The sequence below is a fragment of the Trifolium pratense genome, linkage group LG4, assembly GCF_020283565.1.
Source record: "Trifolium pratense cultivar HEN17-A07 linkage group LG4, ARS_RC_1.1, whole genome shotgun sequence".
NCBI classification, from domain to species: domain Eukaryota; kingdom Viridiplantae; phylum Streptophyta; class Magnoliopsida; order Fabales; family Fabaceae; genus Trifolium; species Trifolium pratense.
In genome coordinates this window covers 46,832,930-46,851,303 of record NC_060062.1, presented here as the reverse complement: position 1 = coordinate 46,851,303, position 18,374 = coordinate 46,832,930, and the positions used below count along the sequence as shown (strand labels likewise).

The window sequence follows — 18,374 nt, the reverse complement described above, 5'->3', positions numbered from 1 at the left end:
TATAAACTTGATCTTATCAAATAAAGTAACAATTTAGTATAACTATTTTTACGGTGTATGTGACTTGTCGATAATGTCACAGCCGCTATAGTGGCCAATTAAAATACGGTATTAGATAGTGGCCATATTTTTATTTTTTTTAAAGGAAAGATATTATATTAAAAGGAAATTAGACAGGGATTACAAGACTTTTTTCTTTTTGGATAAGAGGCCATATACACATAGGTACACAGTTGCTCCATTCACTATTGGGCTCAAATTCGGCCCATTTGGCTAACTCATGGGTGACCCGGTTCGCTCCTCTTTGAACCCACCTAATATCAGAATTAGGGTTACTCTCCAAGAACGTGATGCAGCGCCGAACTACTCCACCCCAACCCTTTCTTATCTCTGCTTTCCCTTTGATAGTTGTTACAATAATTTGCAAATCCATCGACATAATCACTTGCCTTTCTTCCAGCTTTTCAATCCAATCGAGAGTAGCATTTAGCCCTAGAGCTTCTCCAGTTGTTACATCGAACAAACCCTTATGAGCTCAGGCTACCATCCGACCGTCTCAAGACCATACCTGAAAACCAATGGCCATCACTGCTTAGGTGAGCATCCACATTGGCTTTCAGGATGCCCCTAAGCGGTGGACTCCAACTAATATTGTTACTGCAACCTTTGGACTTAGTTGATTGGTTCAGGATGTGGTTCTCTCCATGGGCTTGATACTCGTGAAGACGTTTGAAAGCGGTGTTGCTGATCTCTTGTGGAGGTATGTTCTTCTCTTGAAAGACAAAAATATTTCGAGCATTCCAAATCTCATAAATGATAGCACAAATTTTTTCCCTGCATTCCTTATATGTGTTGTTTGCCATGAATGTAATCCAGTCGTATAAATCTGTTAGATGATTAAGATCAAGGTTTAGGGTTAGAGATGACGCAAACTAGACCATTTTTGCTCACTCACACTCTAGGAAGACATGTTGGATAGTTTCCACATGGTTTAGGCAACGTGGGCAAAGAGGGTCACATCTGACTTCTTTTTTGAACAAATTTTCTTTCACAGGTATAACATTTTTTAGTAACCTCCATATAAGGTGACTGTGCTTGGGGAGCACCTTTAGATTCCAAATCACTTTCCATATCTCCATAGAGCTACTAGAAGAGGTAGCATTATTATGGTTAGGGTTGTTGTCCCAATCCAGGATGGTATGGTATCCAGAATTAACTGTGTAACATCCATCTTTGGTTCCATCCCAAGTGAGAATATCCAGCTGTGTCTTGTCAATGATAGGGGTTTAAAGAATCATTTGGGCTTCATAGGAATTAAAAATATGGTTTATAATGGATTCATTCAATTCATGATAGTTACTGTCCATCAATTCCTTAACTTTGGTTAGGTGGCAGTTATTTGGTTTAGGGCTAATCCTAGTAGTATTACCTTTTTGCTAGATCCAATTATCCTCCCAAATATTTATGTCTTGTCCTGACCCTATGGTCCAATAGCTTCCTTTTTTGATCACCCAGCTAACATGTAAAATTCTCTTCTAGGAGTAGCTCATTTGATGCTTTTGTTTTGCTTTCAAAAAATCCTCATTAGGGTAGTATTTTGCTTTAAGAGTTTGGGCTACCAGAGAGTTTTGGTTTGTAATCAGCCTCCATCCTTGTTTGGCTAGAAGAGCCTCATTGAAAGCTCTTAGATCCCTAAAGCCCATACCATCATGCTTCTTTTGGGTGCAAACTTTTTCCCATTTGATCCAATGAATTTTCCTATGGTCTGTAGAGCTGCCCCACCAGAAGTTACAGATCATTTTCTCCAATTGTTCACATACCCCTTTAGGGATGAGAAAGCTTCTCATTAGGTAAGTTGGGATGGCTTGAGCCACAACTTTTATCAAGGTACCCCTTCCAGCAAAAGAGAGATGTTTTTCTTTCCAACCTTTAAGTTTCTTCCAAATTTTCTCCAGAATGAAGTTGAAAATTTTCTTTTTAGATCTTCCCAGAACAATAGGCATGCCAAGGTATTTTGAAAACTGGTCCAGAATTGGCATAGGAAGAATACTAGATATTTCCTTCTTAGTATCACTAGATACCCCTTTGCTGAAGACCATCTCAAACTTTTATAGGTTCATAAGTTGACCTGATGCATTCTGGTAAGTTTGAATAATGTTGTGAATGGTAGACACTTCCTTAGTAGTTGCCCTGCAGAACATAAGACTGTCATCAGCAAAGATTATATGGCTAATCTCAAGAGCCCCATGAGAAATCATGATTCCATGAATATGTTTTTCCTGTTGGGCTTTAGAAATTAGCTCTGATAGAACATCTACACAAATGATAAAAAGGTAGGGAGAGAGGGGGTCTCCCTGTCTAAGACCCCTCTTGGGATATAACTCATGAGAAGGATAGCCATTAATTAGAATAGAAAACTTCACAATTTTAACACATTTCATAATGGTGTGCACCATAGTGCTAGGAAAACCCATAGTAGATAGAGTAGCTTCAAGAAAATTTCATTCAACTCTATCATATGTTTTTGCCATGTCAGTTTTAATCCCAGCAAAGCCATTTTTTCTCTTTGTGTGAGCTAAATAATGAAATATCTCAAAGGCAATAAGGGTGTTATCGGTAATGAGTCTTCCCTTAATGAAAGCACTCTGGTTAGGACTTATCACATCAGGGAGGGTATGTTTGATTCTATTGGCTATGGTTTTAGTGATAATCTTGAGGGTGACATTACATAGGGAGATTGGTCTAAAGTCACTAGGGGAAGAAGTTCTTAATTTTAGGTATAAGGAAAATGTAGGTTGAATTAAGGTGACTATGGTCCTCATTATTGTTTAAAACATCAAGAACCATGTTAGTAACTTCCTTTCCAATGATCTCCCAGTAGTACTGATAGCATAGGGCAGGTAGACCATCAGGGTCAGGGGCTGCAAGAGATTTCATATCCTTTATGGCCTGAAAAACTTCATCTTTAGTGAACTCTTTACTCAGCTCCTGAAACATTTCATTGTTGATCCTTCCTTTTACCACCTGGACAGTTTCATTTATATTTTGAGTATCTTGTTTAGTGAACAGACTTTGGAAGTGATCAACTAAGGACTTCTCAATTCTTGCTTCCTGATAATGCTTTTATCCTTGAGAGTCAGTGATGACTTCAATTTTGTTCTTGCTCCTTCCGATATTTGCCTTCATATGGAAATATTTGGTATTTTTGTCCCCATGTTGCAACCACAACTCTTTAAATCTTTGTTTCCACCATGTCTCCTCACATTCCAAAATGTTGTCAAGCTCCTGCTCCTTTTCCTTAATTTGATTTATAAGGTTTTGAGCTCCATTATGCTCATAGAGATGTTGAAGGTTAGCTTGCAGGTTTTTTTATTCTTTTTGGTATAATACCAAAAGTTTTTTTCCCCCACCTGTTCAGAGAAGTCAGAGTGGTTGTGAGTTTATGGGAAGCAGGACCTCTACTATTTTGCCAAATATCCTTGACAATATCATAGTGGCCTGGCTCTCTGGTCCATATTTGTTCATATCTAATAGGTTTTTGCCCTCTTTGTTTTGTAACCTGGCCTGAAAAAGAATTAAAATCAAGTAAGATAGGGGCATGATCAGATTTGTAACTGATGAGATGAGAATTACAGTAGTTTGAAAAACTATTTTTCCAAGTTGAGTTGGCCAGGAATATATCTAATCTGGTCTTTATCAAATGTTTGTTTTGTTGTCTGTTAGTCCAGGTATAGGTGTCACCCTTGTAACCCAAATCCTTCAACCACTGATGTTAAGGGTATTTCTGAATAAAGTAGTAATGTTAGAGTCAATAAGGTTGCCCCCATATTTCTCATTATCCTTAATGACAATATTTAGGTCTCCAAACAACAACCAATTGTTGTTATTGGGAGAATTATGAAGATTGTTGATGAGGTCACAAGTAAGATGTTTATTTTGATGTTGTGGGTAACCATAGATCCTAGTAACTCTCCACTGCATTGAGGTAGTCAGGTTAGTAACATGCATATCAATGTAGTTAAAATTCATGTCTTTTATATCAATATCACAAGTACAATTGTTCCATAGAAGAATAAGGCCCCCACACTTCTTATTATCCTATTAAGAATACAATCAACAGAATAAAAGTTGTAAGTAGCAACAAACTGATTTTGAAAGTAATGGGAGATATTGTGCATCTTAGTTTCCATTAGAAAAATTATGTCAGGCATATTGTTAGCAATGAGCTGTTTCAGAACTCTCACTGTCTTGGGGTTTCCAAGTCCCTAACAGTTCCAAGCCATGAGTTTCATTGCTTCTGGCCAGCCTTAGCTTCCAGGCCTACCAATGTTTGAATATCCATAGTAGTTCTGCTATCTGGTTGGGAGTCATAGGCCAACTTTAGCCTCTTGACTTGATGATTGTCATATATAGTAGTTTTTCCAGCCTTTTCTGATATCTGGTTTATTTTACCATATCGATGTGCCTTTATGTCTAAAACTAGTTATTGATTTGTGTTTTGAGAGATGTCTCTATGCCCTGATTGTTGCTTATATTGTTCCTCCTTTTGCTGATTTTGGTTGTTGTTCTTTTTTACTTGATTTTGCAGTTTGATTGCAGCCAACTGAGCTATGAGTGATGCTGGGACAGGAGGACTATATTTGCCAAAATTAGGTGAGTGTGATGGATTGCTGTAAAATTTCTTATCTTTTTCCTCCATTTTTCTTCTTCCATACTGAGTGGATCTAATCCAAGGTCCCAATGGGGCTAGAGTGTCTGTATTGAGAGCTTGTTTCCTACACAATTTTGCTTCATGCCCTATAAGACCACATTTGAAGCAAATTTGTGGCAGCTTTTCATACCTATAATTTATCCAGCATGTCCCATCAGTTGGGTTTCCCACATGTATCCTTGAGAGAATAGGTTTGTGAACATTTATAGCCACCTTTATCTTGATGATGATTTGCTTCCCAGGATATTCATAGATTTCAGATGCTTCTACCTCACCCATAAGAGACCCTAGATGATGTCTCATTGCTTTTGTTTTGCAATGAGGAGGTAAACCCCATAGCTGAATCCAAACAGGTACATGATCAAAATCCAAAGTCATGGGGTCTGTTTCTCTCCCAAGGCTTCACAATAAGCCATGAGTTTCTAAAGATCCATGGATTTCCATGTAGAATACGATCTTGATCTTCAAAACATTGTTCATGAAAAATTGCAGAATTTTCCCTTCAATTTCTTGGATCTTGAAGCCTGGTGGAGAACCCCATATGTTCTCTAACCCATTCTGGATAGAACTAGCAAAGATGGGATTTTAACTAGTTAAAGTGCAAACTCAATTCGCATCCTAGAATGCGAACTCTTTTTTCACAATACTTTCATTCACGGGGGTGTAGATGTTAGACTTGAGTCAAATAAAATTGTCACTCGTAAAATATGGTGCAAATAGTGAAGTAAAATATAATTTTGGTATGTGCAGGATGGGTTCTTGGTGGATATCAATGTACTCATTGTCCACCCCAGCCTTGTCTTTTGAATGGGAGAAAACTCAAAACTGAATCCAAACCCAATCAACTTGAGTTTTATTATTTGCCACCAACATGCTATTCTTGGGAAGATATCTTCTCGAGGCCTGCCATGCCCATCCAAGTGCGACATGTGACTATAGGTTGCTTCTTTGGTACCAATCGGAATTAGATTTTATCAAATTTTTACTTCTATATTCTCCTGTGTTAGAAAAGATGATTGTAACGCTTGTTGGAGACATCACACCGGAGTTGACGAGAGCACTAATTCGGTTCAAAAGAGCATCGACAGAAGCTGAAGTTATTTGGGAAGACTATTTATAATGATTTTTAGTCATGGGAGGGAGAATTGATGCCAATCATTGTTGGTCTTGCAAAAAGGGGGAATGATTCAAGTTTAATATGTACAAGTGTCAAAATACTTTATCGGATGGTTATGATTAGTAGGTAATAAAAATCTATATGGTTATAACACATGAAGGATTTATATGCAGTAATTGTTGAGATACAGTGGAAAGTATTTTTAATATATTAGGCAGCAAAAAAATGAAACAACTAAATTCTTTCCCCTGCATTTCGGTTTTTTCAATTTCACCCTCTCTTTGATTGTTAAAAAACATTTCACCCTCTCTTTACTGCATTATCTAAATTTCTGAAGTGGTTAATTTACTGTGACAATAAACAAGCCGATTATTAATAATGAACAATTCCAAAGATGTATAAAAAAACATCCTTAACAATAGTGATGCTGCTGAGCCTTTTTCATAAATAAACATCCTTTGTGGTTTTTATTTTTATTTTTATAAATAGATGTAAATATACAGCAAAATATGATGTAGTAACATGAACCTTGAATTTATCTATAAAAAATCGAACCTTCAATTTTAATATTTAGTGGTTTCATTATCGGAAGTGGTGTTTGGGAGCAACTAAAAGGAAAAGGAAGTACTCGCACTGCTAGGGTTTTCCTTAGGGGAAACTCTAGAGTTCTCCTTTTGCCATGGTTGATCGGAATCGGAATGACATGTGCGAGATGCATTTTCGCCTTTTTCGGTGATGCTCATTGTAAAAATGTTGATCTCATTACAAATCATTCAAAGCGGTGATCTCAATTATGATGCGATCGGTGGTTAATATTGATTTAGTGATTTACACTTGATGATGCTTAATTGTATCCAATGAGGCAATGATAGACATGACAATCGGGTGGGGCGGATTTTGTTCTCCCCAAACTCATCCCCGTTCTCGTCTCAATTTTCAACGGGGATGAAAATTAGAATCTCAAATTCATACATAATAGGGTTCAGGTATCCCTGTTTCACCCCAGCCCCACATGATATTGGATTGCATTTTGACATTTTTTAATTAAAAAAAAAAGGTTAAAAGTCCAAAACTAATTTGTTTCAACAAGTACGATTTATTTAATCAATGTACCTTATGAGTTTGTTTAAGAGTTTTTAATTTAAGCGAAGTAAAATATAATTTTGTTATGTGCGGGGCAGATTTGGGGTGGATATCAATGTCCTCATTACCTGTCTCAATTAGGGGTGTACATGGGTTGGGCAAATCCGGTCGACCCGGTCAAACCCACCCAACCCAACCCAAAAAAGTGGGTTGGGTCGGGCAAGTGGGTGGATATGGATTTCAAAAATGAAAAACCCATTAAAAAAATCGGGTTTCGGGTAAAACCGGACCCAACCCAAAAAACCCACTAACCCACTAGTGCTATGTTTTTTGAAATTTTTTTATGAAAATACTAAAGATTTTTTCATTTGATTATTAAATATTTTTTATATTGAAAATGAGTTATACTATTTTTTACGAAAATAAAAAAGATTGAATAATTTTTATAAACAAATATGATAACTTTTCGCATTATTTTTTAAAAATTTAAAAAATTTGAATAATTTTCATAAACAAATATAGTGATTCATGGTTTAGTCATTTGATATTAAAAAAAGCAAAAAAATCATTTGGATAACACGCTATCCAACCCGTAAATTAGTAGATTTACACACAAAAATGGGTGATTATTTTTTATAGTGAAAAAAAGTTACCCTATTTTTCAAGAAGATACATTGATTGAGTTATTTTTTATGAGAAAATATGATGATTCAATATTTAGATATTTAATAAAAAAAATAGAAAAATAATTTGGGTAACCCACAACCCAACCCAATTCAACCCGGAAATTAGTGGATTTACCCAACCCGGCCCAATGTTATAACGGGTGGTTATTTTACTAAACTCAACCCGGAGTACCATATGTGGTTTGGGTTTTGGTTTTGGCCAAACCCAACCCAATCCGGCCCACGTACACCCCTAGTCTCAATCCCCTCTTTTGAATCGGAGAAAACCCAAACCCGAATTCAAATCCGGTCAACTTGAAATTTTCTAAAAAAGGGCTATAACAAATGGTCTTTTAATTTACTATTTTTTAATGGGGGGTAATGAGGACATTGATACTCTCTTTCCCGTCATCTAAGATGTTCCACATATTCGTTCTCATTCTCTGTCTCGTGGAGTATTCTCTCTTCATCTTCATCACCACAATTCTCGTGGGGACTCCATCAACCTTAAAAAGTACCAAATTTTTATTAATTTTCAATCAAACTAGTAGTAAAAACAAATAATGTTTAATCATAAAACAAATAAAAAAAATCATACATTATTCTGAGTTTCATAACAACAATAAACATAGCATATAAACACAAAGTGTGTGAAAATACAAATAAATATAACATAAAAATATACATATATAAAAGTTACTTTAATAATAAACTGTTTAGGGACAAACTTTCTATATACAAATGGTAAAATCTCATCTCTATTCAGGGAGGATTGTTCTCTCGTTCCCATCCTTGCAAGAGAAAATTTGCACGTAAGGGTCTGTTTGGCAAGTAAAAAAGTTAATTTTTAGCTTTTGTCTTATGACTTATGAGTTAAAAGACCTGTTTGGTAACGGTCTTTTTTAAAAGAGCTTTTAGCTTATTTTATTGACTTATAGCTTCTTTTTCAGAAGTTATTCCAAGTAGTTTCTGAGCTTATAGTTTCTAGCTTATTATTTTTTCTTCCATTTTTACCCTTATTACTTTATCTAAAATTCAACTTTACCCTTTATAATTTATGGGTCATGCTAACCGGTGCCCCCGGGGCACTGGTTAAGAAAACCAAAAAAAGAAAGTTTTGAATAGAAAATAACACTATTTAAACTTTTGAGAAGTTGACTGCACAAACTCCAATGTCAAATTACTATTTTTGCTCCCTTAACCAGTGCCCCGGGGGCACTGTTTAGCATTTTCCATAATTTATTATGATTTAAAACAAAATGTATATTTTACGTGAATATAAATCATATCATTTTTTTAACAAACCATGATTATTGATTACCGTCAATACTCATATAGCAATTTTCATGCGAATAATTGAGTTCCGGATCTAGGTTGGCCACCGTCAAAAAAAATTTGTGCTGCTCACTGTTTTATGATATATATATATATATATATATATATATATATATATATATATATATATATATATATATATACCATTATTATTATTATTATTATGGTACCCTTATTATTATTGTTTTGTACCAAAATACAATAATATATATCATACGTTTTTTTTAATTAAAATATCTAGGGGTGTATATGGGTTGGGCAAATCCGGTTGACCCGGTCAAACCCACCCAATCCAACCCAAAAAAGTGGGTTGGGTCGGGCAAGTGGGTGGATATGAATTTCAAAAATGAAAAACCCATTAAAAAAGTCGGGTTTCGGGTAAAATCGGACCCAACCCAAAAAACTCACTAACCCACTAGTGCTATGTTTCTTGATTTTTTTTTATGAAAATACAAAAGATTTTTTCATTTGATTATTAAATATTTTTATATTGAAAATGAATTATACTATTTTTTACGAAAATCAAAAAGATTGAATAATTTTTATGAACAAATATGATAATTTTTCGCATTATTTTTTTAAAATTTAAAAAAATTGAATAATTTTCATAAACAAATATAGTGATTCATGGTTTAGTCATTTGATATTAAAAAAAGCAAAAAAATCATTTGGATAACACGCTATCCAACCCGTAAATTAGTAGATTTACACAAAAAAATGGGTGATTATTTTTTATAGTGAAAAAAAGTTACCCTATTTTTCAAGAAAATACATTGATTGAGCTATTTTTTATGAAAAACTAGCAGGACACCCGTGCGTCCGCACGGGAGTCGCGACGTTGCCGCTCCTCACTTGGTAAGATAAAAGGATATAATATTTGGTAAAAAAAATAGAAAAAGAACAATGGTAAAACCATCACAAAAAAACTTTAGGTCTCCGTATTAATTTAGGAATATAAATATAGATAATGTAGAAATTATGAAGAAAAAAAATAGGCTACCTTATTAATATATTAGTAAAAACATAGGTGTTGAAAAATCACAAAAAAAACTTATGTCCATGTATTAATATATGAGTATAAATATAGTCCCGTAAAAATTATTAAAAAATAGGCAATCATATTAAAATGTTAGTGAAAATATAGGATAGGTCTCGCAACAGTCATCAAAATAATTAGGTCATCGTATTAAATATGAGTATAACCAGAAAAATTGTAAAAAAAAATAGACAACTTAATTTTTATTTTATTTTTGTTTCAAACAACTTAATTAATATATAATTAAAAGTATAAGTCCCGTAGAAACCACAAAAACAAAAAAGTTTCCATATTAATATATGAGTTTAAATATAGGTCCCGCATATGTTATAAAAGAATGGGCAAACTTATTAATATGAGTAAAACACATAGGTTCCCATGTACCAAAAAAAAAAACACATAGGTCCCCAGAAATCACACAAAAGATTAGGATCTCGTATTAATATATAATTATAAATATAGGTCTAAAAATAATAGTAAAAAATTGAAAACTTCACTTAATAACATAAAATAGTAATTTATTGGGAAGTAGATTAAAAGATTAAAAAAATAGAAAGATATAATATTTGGTAAAAAAAAAAGAAAAAGAACAATGGTAAAACTATCACAAAAAAACCTTATGTCTCCGTATTAATATTTGAATATAAATGATAATGTAGAAATTATGGAAAAATAGGTTACCTTATTAATATATTAGTAAAAACATAGGCCTTGTAAAAACCACCAAAAAATTAGGTCCCTGTATTAAATATATGAGTATAAATATATCCTTTTAAAATTATTAAAAAATAGGTAACCTTGTTAATATGTTAGTGAAAATATAGGTCTCACAAAAATCATCAAAATAATTAGGTCATTGTATTAAATATGAGTATAACCCGTAAAATTGTAAAACAAAATAGGCAAGTTAATTAATATATAAATAAAAGTATAAGCTCCGTAGAAATCACAAAAAAAAAAGTTTCCATATTAATATATGAGTATTTTATAGGTTCCGTATATGTTATAAAAGAACGGACAAACGTATTAATCGTATTAATATGAGTAAAAAACATAGGTCCCGCATAAACTACACAGAAGATCAGGTTATCGTATTAATATATGAGTATAAATATAAGTTCACAAAAAATAGTTAAAAACTGTAAATTTTATTAATAAGAGTAAAAACATAGGCCATGCGTACGTGTATGATATAAACTGTTGTTGTTTTATTTGGCACACCTTGTGACAATCAGGACTCATTATTAATAATAAAATTCATTTTAGTTTGTTAAAAAAAAACACAGGCACCGCAGAAATCACACAAAAGATTATATCCTTCAGTTAATGCATGAGTATAAATATATGTCAAGAATGAGCAACCTTATTAATATATTAATAAAAAAAAATATGGCTCGTAAAAATGAACAAAATAATTAGGTCCTTGTATTAATATTTGATCTAGTATAACCCGTAAAATTATAAAAAAATAAACAACTTTATTAATATATGATTAAAATTATAAGTCTCGTGCAAATAAAAAAAAAAGGTTATCTTATTAATTGATGAGTATAAATATATATAATCCTACATAAATTATTAAAGAACATGAAATCTTATTAATAAGAGGAAAAATATATGCCACTTTTTGCTTTTTCATAGCCGCCCCACAACAACAACATAGTAAACCCTATTTTTTGCTTTTTATTCTTGTTCATCTTTCAAAGAGGGGTGATTTTGGATCAATTTTGATCTAAAATCACCTCTTTTTGATTGTTTTATATTTTTTTTTATTTAAAGGCTTTAATGCAGTTTTGGTCCCCCTATTTTCAATTTCTTGAAGTTTTGATCCCCCTATTTTAAAAACCAACTTTTTGGTCCCCCTATTTTAATTTTTCTTGAGTTTTGATCCCCACTCCATTTTAGGGTCAATTTTGATGACATGTCAAGGTCATTAATGACATGACATTGCACACTTGGCAAAAACATTATCCATGTCATCAATTTGGTATTTATCTTGTTTTATGGATTAATGTTTGTTCTTCATTTATTTTCTGCAACTCAATATTAAAAATATGATCTTCCACTCTTTGGGTTTTAGGGTTTGTTGTTGTGGATAAAACTTATTTTGAAGGAAGGGTTAATAGTAATGGAGTGAATGATGGTGTTGATAGAAACATATGACGAAGGATGGCGATGGCGTTGAAGATATGATTAAAGAGAGGGATAAAAAATATCAATCACTAATTAATATTTTAACTTTTTTTTATAGATTATTTTAATTTTCTTAATATTTAAAATATATTTATTGAAATGGAAGAAAAAGTTTAATGACAAGAATATTGTTTTGACCAAGTATGTCATGTCATTAATAGACATGTCATCAAAATTGACCATAAAATGGAGTGGGGGACCAAAACTCAAGAAAAATTAAAATAGGGGGACAAAAAAGTTGGTTTTTAAAATAGGGGGATCAAAACTTCAAAAATTTGAAAATAGGGGGACCAAAACTTCATTTAAGCCTTATTTAAATAAGTGATTTTTCACACATTCTTATGTTTCATTTGAGTTTTCTTTTGTTGTTCTTGTCTGATGTTGTTTTAATCCCGTCTTAGAGCAGAGTTTTTTTGTCTTGAGTTCGCGTCTTGGTACGGTGTCCGGTTTAATTCCGTTGTAGTACAATGTTTGTTTTGTTCAGATTTGCTCCGATTCAGATTCAGTGCAGATTCACACGTACTCTACTTACTTGAATAAATGAATATTGTTTATTGTTAGTCTAAAAAAAAAAGAAAAACATAGGTCTCGTAGAATTCACACGAAAGACTATGTCCTCATATTAATATATGACTATAACTCGTAAAATTATAAAAAAAATAAACAACTTTACTAATATATGAGTAAAAATATAAGACCCGTAGATATATCCATAAAAATTAGGTTCCCGTATTAATTTGAATATAACCCGTAAAATTATTTAAAAAAAATAGGCAACATAATATTTTAGTCCTTTTTTTCTCCAATAATTTTCTTCCGCATAGAAAAATCTCATAAGAACAAAAGTCATATATTTCTTATTATATCTTTCTTGTGTGATTTGTTTATGGTTTTGTTTCTCTGACTCTTTGTAAACTTTTGTAGTCTACCTCGGTACGTCTTGTGTTGGGGAGGTTTTCTATGTTACTATATCTCATTTTGGTTTGTTAAAAAAAATATTAGTCCTTATATCAAAAACAAAAAAACTTTAAAAAAAAAAAACTTCTAAAAAATGTCATTTATTTTTCAACTATTTTCAACTTTGTATTTAATTTTTACTGTTTTTTTTAAACTAAATGTATCATTCACGCGCAACTGTAGAGAATAATCCTCTTGAGGTAACTGACAATTTTTATTGTTTTTGTCTCACCATTTTTTTACGGGAGTTTTTCAGTTTTTCTCCCACCATATTCTTGTATTAAATTAATTAAATTTATTGAGTTGAACTACAAATTGAAAATTAACTTAATTAAATATTGGATTGAAGTCCATAAATCAAGTTGAGTGAATCTAAAATAACGAAACATAAACAATAAATGATAAAATTACACTAAAGAAAGGGTTGGACTCAAATAAAATATCATAAATAAATGGAAACAACATCATGTACCTCTATATTGTAAAAAAAAACCATACATTTGTTGTCTTATTTGGTATAATGTACTTATGACGTTGAAATAAAGAATTTCATTGAATCTTTCATTTTATTTGTACATGAATTTTACTCTCTTATTATAAAAAAGAAAAAATAACTAAACACTTTCCCTTTCTTCTTTTAACTTAACTCATGTTGATTATATGTTGGTTCCAAAAATATAACAAATTAATTCATATGGCTTAGTGGTAAATCTAATAAAAAGTGCAACTAAAAGGTTAAGGGTTCGATTCATACTAAGAAATTTTTTAGCATTTTTCTACTAACTTTTTTTAATAAAGACACAAAATAACCCTGAATTGATTATGTGTCAAAAAATGAAAAAGGGGCAAATTAGGGATTTCATATGTACCTTCTTTTCTTATATAGTAGATATGATGATTCAACATTTAGATATTTAATATAAAAAAATAGAAAAATAATTTGGGTAACCCACAACCCAACCCAATCCAACCCGAAAATTGGTGGATTTACCCAACCCGGCCCAATGTTATAACGGGTGGTTATTTTACTAAACCCAACCCGGAGTACCATATGTGGTTTGGGTTTTAGTTTTGGCCAAACCCAACCCAATCCGGCCCACGTACACCCCTAAAAATATCAATTTTTACTATGAGTTTTTAGGAAAACCATGATTTTTAGAAAATGAAATTTTAACTAATAAAAATTAGTTTAATAATATAAATAATGTAGTATATATATTAGAAAATTTAATTTTTAAATTCTAAGTATATTAAATATTGATATAAATTATCTTATGAATTAACAACGAGACCCTTTTATGTCATTTTACATTTATCAGCTAGTTAAACCGCTGATTTTATCAAACACTTTAATTAACTTATCAGCTATAAGCTATTAACCATCAGCCATCAGCCAGAAATTATCACTAGCTTATCAGCCAACCGTTATTTGCCAAACAGAACCTTAGAAGTTAGAACTTCAAATATCCTACAAAATCTCCATTTATTAATATAAATTGACATCCATAAACATGTTACACAGGGAAAGAACCAAAAAATAAGTATTAGAAATGTCTGAATTGTTAGGTAGGTCGGACACCATCTCGATATTTTAACTTTGTGTGTGTGAATTTACAATTTTGTCTATAAATTTATTTTTTCAGTGTACCAAAATATTGGGTAAAAATGATTAATAATAAATAATAAATATTACAGTAGAATAAATAAATAGAAGTGAAGCTTATAGGAGAGTCGAGTCGAGTTGTTGAGTTCCTTCGTGCTGACAGTAGGGATAGGCGTGAACCCTAACCCTTTTGATTCCCAGCTAGGTCTCAATTGTTTGAATCAAATCTCAAATTGGAACAATCCCTTCTCTCAAAATGTAATGCATATTTTCTTCTTTATCTTTTCTCAAACTAATTAATACTTTTGTTTGTTGTTTGTAGCAATTGCATTCAAAGGATTTTTGCGTGACTTTCCAGGAACTACTCAATCGGTAGCTTAACATGGTAATTTCTCAAAGTCTTCTTCTTCTGTCTATTATTACATGCATTCTGGGTAGCTCAACTAGTTTAAGGTAGTGGTTAAAGGTGTTAAGGTGTAAAAGGACCCGGGTTCAAATTCCGGTAAAGGAGAAATACTAATATAGTATAAGTCGTTTTTTGACCAAATTACACAAATTATTAATGTAATTATTGTTGCATGGAAAAAATAAATTATGAGTTAGATTACAAAATTGACCTTCATGAATGGTATCGGAAAGATAAATTGAAAAATTGAAAGAAGTGAGTAATAAATAGTCAAGAGTATAATAGGAAAAATAACATTAAATGTTTCATTAGTAATGTAAAACGACTTATAATTTGGTACGTAGGTAGTAATGACTGACTTTGGCCGTTTCAAAATAATAATAATATGTATTCCATCAATGTATTTCAATATACTGCTATCACGCAACATTATGTTTGTGCCTATTTGAAGTTATGGCACTATTGTAGCAAGAGTAAATAATTGTACTATTCTTTGATTCTTGTATACCTAAGTAGATACATATATACTAACTAGTTTGTTTTTTTATTCTTTGCATGAATGTATCTGTCTCAAGGTAAGAAAAAGCAAACAAAAAAATTCTACTCTCATTGATGCGGAGCCAGACAGAATTAGTTGCTTACCAGGTCATGTAACAGACCAAATTCTGTCTTTCTTGCCAATTGAAGAAGCAGTGAGAACTAGTGTTTTATCAAGCAAATGGAGGAACAAATGGTACACAATACCAAATCTTGTGTTTGATCCAAATTATGTCTCCGAAGACCCTTCAATTGTTGATCATGTACTTTTACTTCATTCTGGGCCAATCAACAAGTTTGAGATCTCTGACCTCAATCATATTCCCGTTAATTCGAGTGTTGCGACTGATATTGATCGGTGGATTCTTCATCTAATCAGAAGGTCTATTAAAGAGCTTGTACTGGATCTAGTTTTGATGGATGAAGTACGCTATAAGATACCTTGGTGCTTATTCTCTTGTCAAAGTTTAAATCGTTTAGAGTTATATTCGTGTTGGCTTAAACCTCCAACAACATTTGAAGGCTTGAGGAACTTGACAAGTCTTGATTTGGATCATGTTACTATAAATCAAGATCATCTTGAAAAATTGATATCCGGCTGCCCTCTGCTTGAAAATTTGATGTTGACAGATATTGACAACATCACCCAACTTAATGTTCATGCGCCAAAGCTTAAGGAATTTGACATCTTGGGTAATTTTGAGGATATTAACTTTGACAACACTTTCCAACTAGTTACGGTATTTGTTAGTTTAAGGTTGTATTTGGACTCTGAAAACAATCGAAGTAGATTGCGTGGATGCTCTAGCAATTTGCTCAAATTTTTCAATCATCGACCTCACATAAAAAGTCTAGTGATTCAAAATTATTTTTTAAAGGTATAGTACTTGAGCATCATCATATTAACATTATTTTTTTAAAGGTATAGTACTTGTTTAAGTCCCCCCCAATCCCTACGTATTTTTGTAAGTATTAAGAACATTATGTTCATATTTTGATTTAAAGTCATGGTTCTTTTTCAGTATTTGGCTGCAGGGGTTGTGCCGGTAGAGCTTCCTACACCTTGTATCTGTTTAGGTGATCTTTCCTTATGCATAAACTTCGAAGACTTAAAGGAAATTTCGGCTGCTCTTTGCTTGCTCAGAAGCTCACATAATCTTCAAAAGTTAGAAATATCTGTGAGTACTTATTATTTAGTTTGGTTTGACTTGGCTTTGCATTCTGGTTTGTGGTTGGTTGCACTTGTGCATTCTATTTTTGTTTTTATGTAGTTATTAAGCTCTAGAAGTTGCGAACCATTTTGATTATAAATATTTGTTCAGTGTTTACAAAAAAAAATTTGTTAACCTCAAAGTTGAGTTTCTTTTTAGTAAAGAACTCAAAATTGAATTAAATTCTATGACTAGATGTGAGATCATATTGCTAACTGAAGTTACGAATCAGTTGGAATTTCGATAGAGTTAGTTATATGCTTACCGAAAAAGAAAAAAAAAAAGATAGAGTTAGTTACAACATCAAATGCAGTAGATTCCTATAAAATAAGAGACTAGCTATCTCATTCTTTCATCTTTTATCAATCAATACAATGTTACCGTTAAAGTTTATTATGAATTTTATCTCTCTTATCTCTCTTATGCATACTATATTTTTTCCTTTGATCAATGAATTTTTCACAATTGCATCTAGGCACGGATTGAGGAGGACACTGACCTTTTGACACCAACATGCTATTCTTGGGAAGATATCTTCTCGAGGCCAGCCATGCCCATCCAAGTGCGACATGTGACTATAGGTGGCATCTCTGGTACCACATCGGAATTAGATTTTATCAAATTTTTACTTCTATATTCTCCTGTGTTAGAAAATATGATTGTGAAGCCCGATAAAGATGTCACACCTGATTTGACAAGAGCACTAATTCGGTTCAAAAGAGCGTCGGCAGAAGCTGAAGTTATTTGGGAAGAATGATGCCAATCATTCTTGGTCTTTCAAAAAGGGGCAATGATTCAAGTTTAATATGTACAAACAAGTTTCAAAATACTTTTATCAGATGGTTATGATTAGTAGGTAATCAAAATTTATATGGTTCTAACACATGAAGGATTTATATGCAGTAATTTTTGAGATACAATGGAAGTATTTTTAATATATATTTTCCTTAATATATTTCCCAGTATCAACGTATCTCATTGAACTTTCTATTTAGCATCATTAACAATAGTGATATTGCTTAGCCTAATAGCCTTATTCATATCATGGTGGTGTGTGGTTCTCCTTCTTAGTTACTTAGTTTTGTGGTTTTTTATTTTTTTTATTTTATAAGCAGATCTAAATAAATAAAGTGATATAAATTAACAATATTATGCTAGAAACAACAAAATCTGATGAAGTAAAATGAACCTTCAAGTTTTTTTTTTGTCAAGTAGTCTAGTGATTAGAATTTTATCTTATAAGGTGAATAAATAGGTTTATCAGTGTTTAAACTCCGATCTCTGCATATTGCATGAATATATAGTGGTTTCATTATCATAATTGGTAGTATTTAGTTAATCCTGATATAGTCCCATCCATAGCTTTTATTAAATTTATACAAGTAATCTAGCCTATTATTGTGAAGCTAGATCAAGATTATGCTACATTGTTTTTTATTGGTTACCATGATATTGGTACGAAGTTTCCAACGCCGTAAACGATGACTAATCTCCGTCGGGGAACCTGTGGGGCACACAAG

At 32.2% G+C, this 18,374-nt stretch overlaps 2 protein-coding genes across 3 annotated transcripts; one reads left to right on the top strand and one right to left on the bottom strand.

The window, feature by feature from the left end:
* Positions 1-169: 169 nt before the first annotated feature.
* On the bottom strand, positions 170-863 carry LOC123922775. The gene is made up of 2 exons (XM_045975465.1): positions 569-863; positions 170-498 (listed from the first exon to the last, which is right to left on the bottom strand). Exons 1-2 carry the CDS (start codon positions 861-863, stop codon positions 170-172), a joined length of 624 nt encoding a protein of 207 aa, XP_045831421.1.
* A 13,939-nt stretch (positions 864-14,802) lies between these two features.
* On the top strand, positions 14,803-17,827 carry LOC123919585 (F-box/FBD/LRR-repeat protein At1g13570-like). Of its 2 annotated transcripts, none has more exons than XM_045971536.1 (5): positions 14,803-14,905; positions 15,023-15,085; positions 15,682-16,521; positions 16,666-16,821; positions 17,330-17,827. In XM_045971536.1, exons 2-5 carry the CDS (start codon positions 15,083-15,085, stop codon positions 17,609-17,611), a joined length of 1,281 nt encoding a protein of 426 aa, XP_045827492.1. In that variant the 5' UTR covers positions 14,803-14,905; positions 15,023-15,082; the 3' UTR covers positions 17,612-17,827. The 2 variants fall into 2 exon arrangements, with proteins under 2 accessions (XP_045827492.1, XP_045827491.1); XM_045971535.1 differs by having other exon boundaries at positions 14,834-14,958.
* The last annotated feature ends 547 nt before the right edge of the window (positions 17,828-18,374 follow it).

Coding starts and splice junctions, on each gene's coding strand:
- LOC123919585 (XM_045971536.1), top strand. Junction 16,522..16,665: donor TTCAAAATTATTTTTTAAAG/GTATAGTACTTG, acceptor GTTCTTTTTCAG/TATTTGGCTGCAGGGGTTGT. Junction 16,822..17,329: donor TTCAAAAGTTAGAAATATCT/GTGAGTACTTAT, acceptor AATTGCATCTAG/GCACGGATTGAGGAGGACAC.
- LOC123922775 (XM_045975465.1), bottom strand. CDS start 863: ATGGCAAACAACACATATAAGGAATGCAGGGAAAAAATTTGTGCTATC. Junction 499..568: donor TGATGGCCATTGGTTTTCAG/GTATGGTCTTGA, acceptor CAACTGGAGAAG/CTCTAGGGCTAAATGCTACT.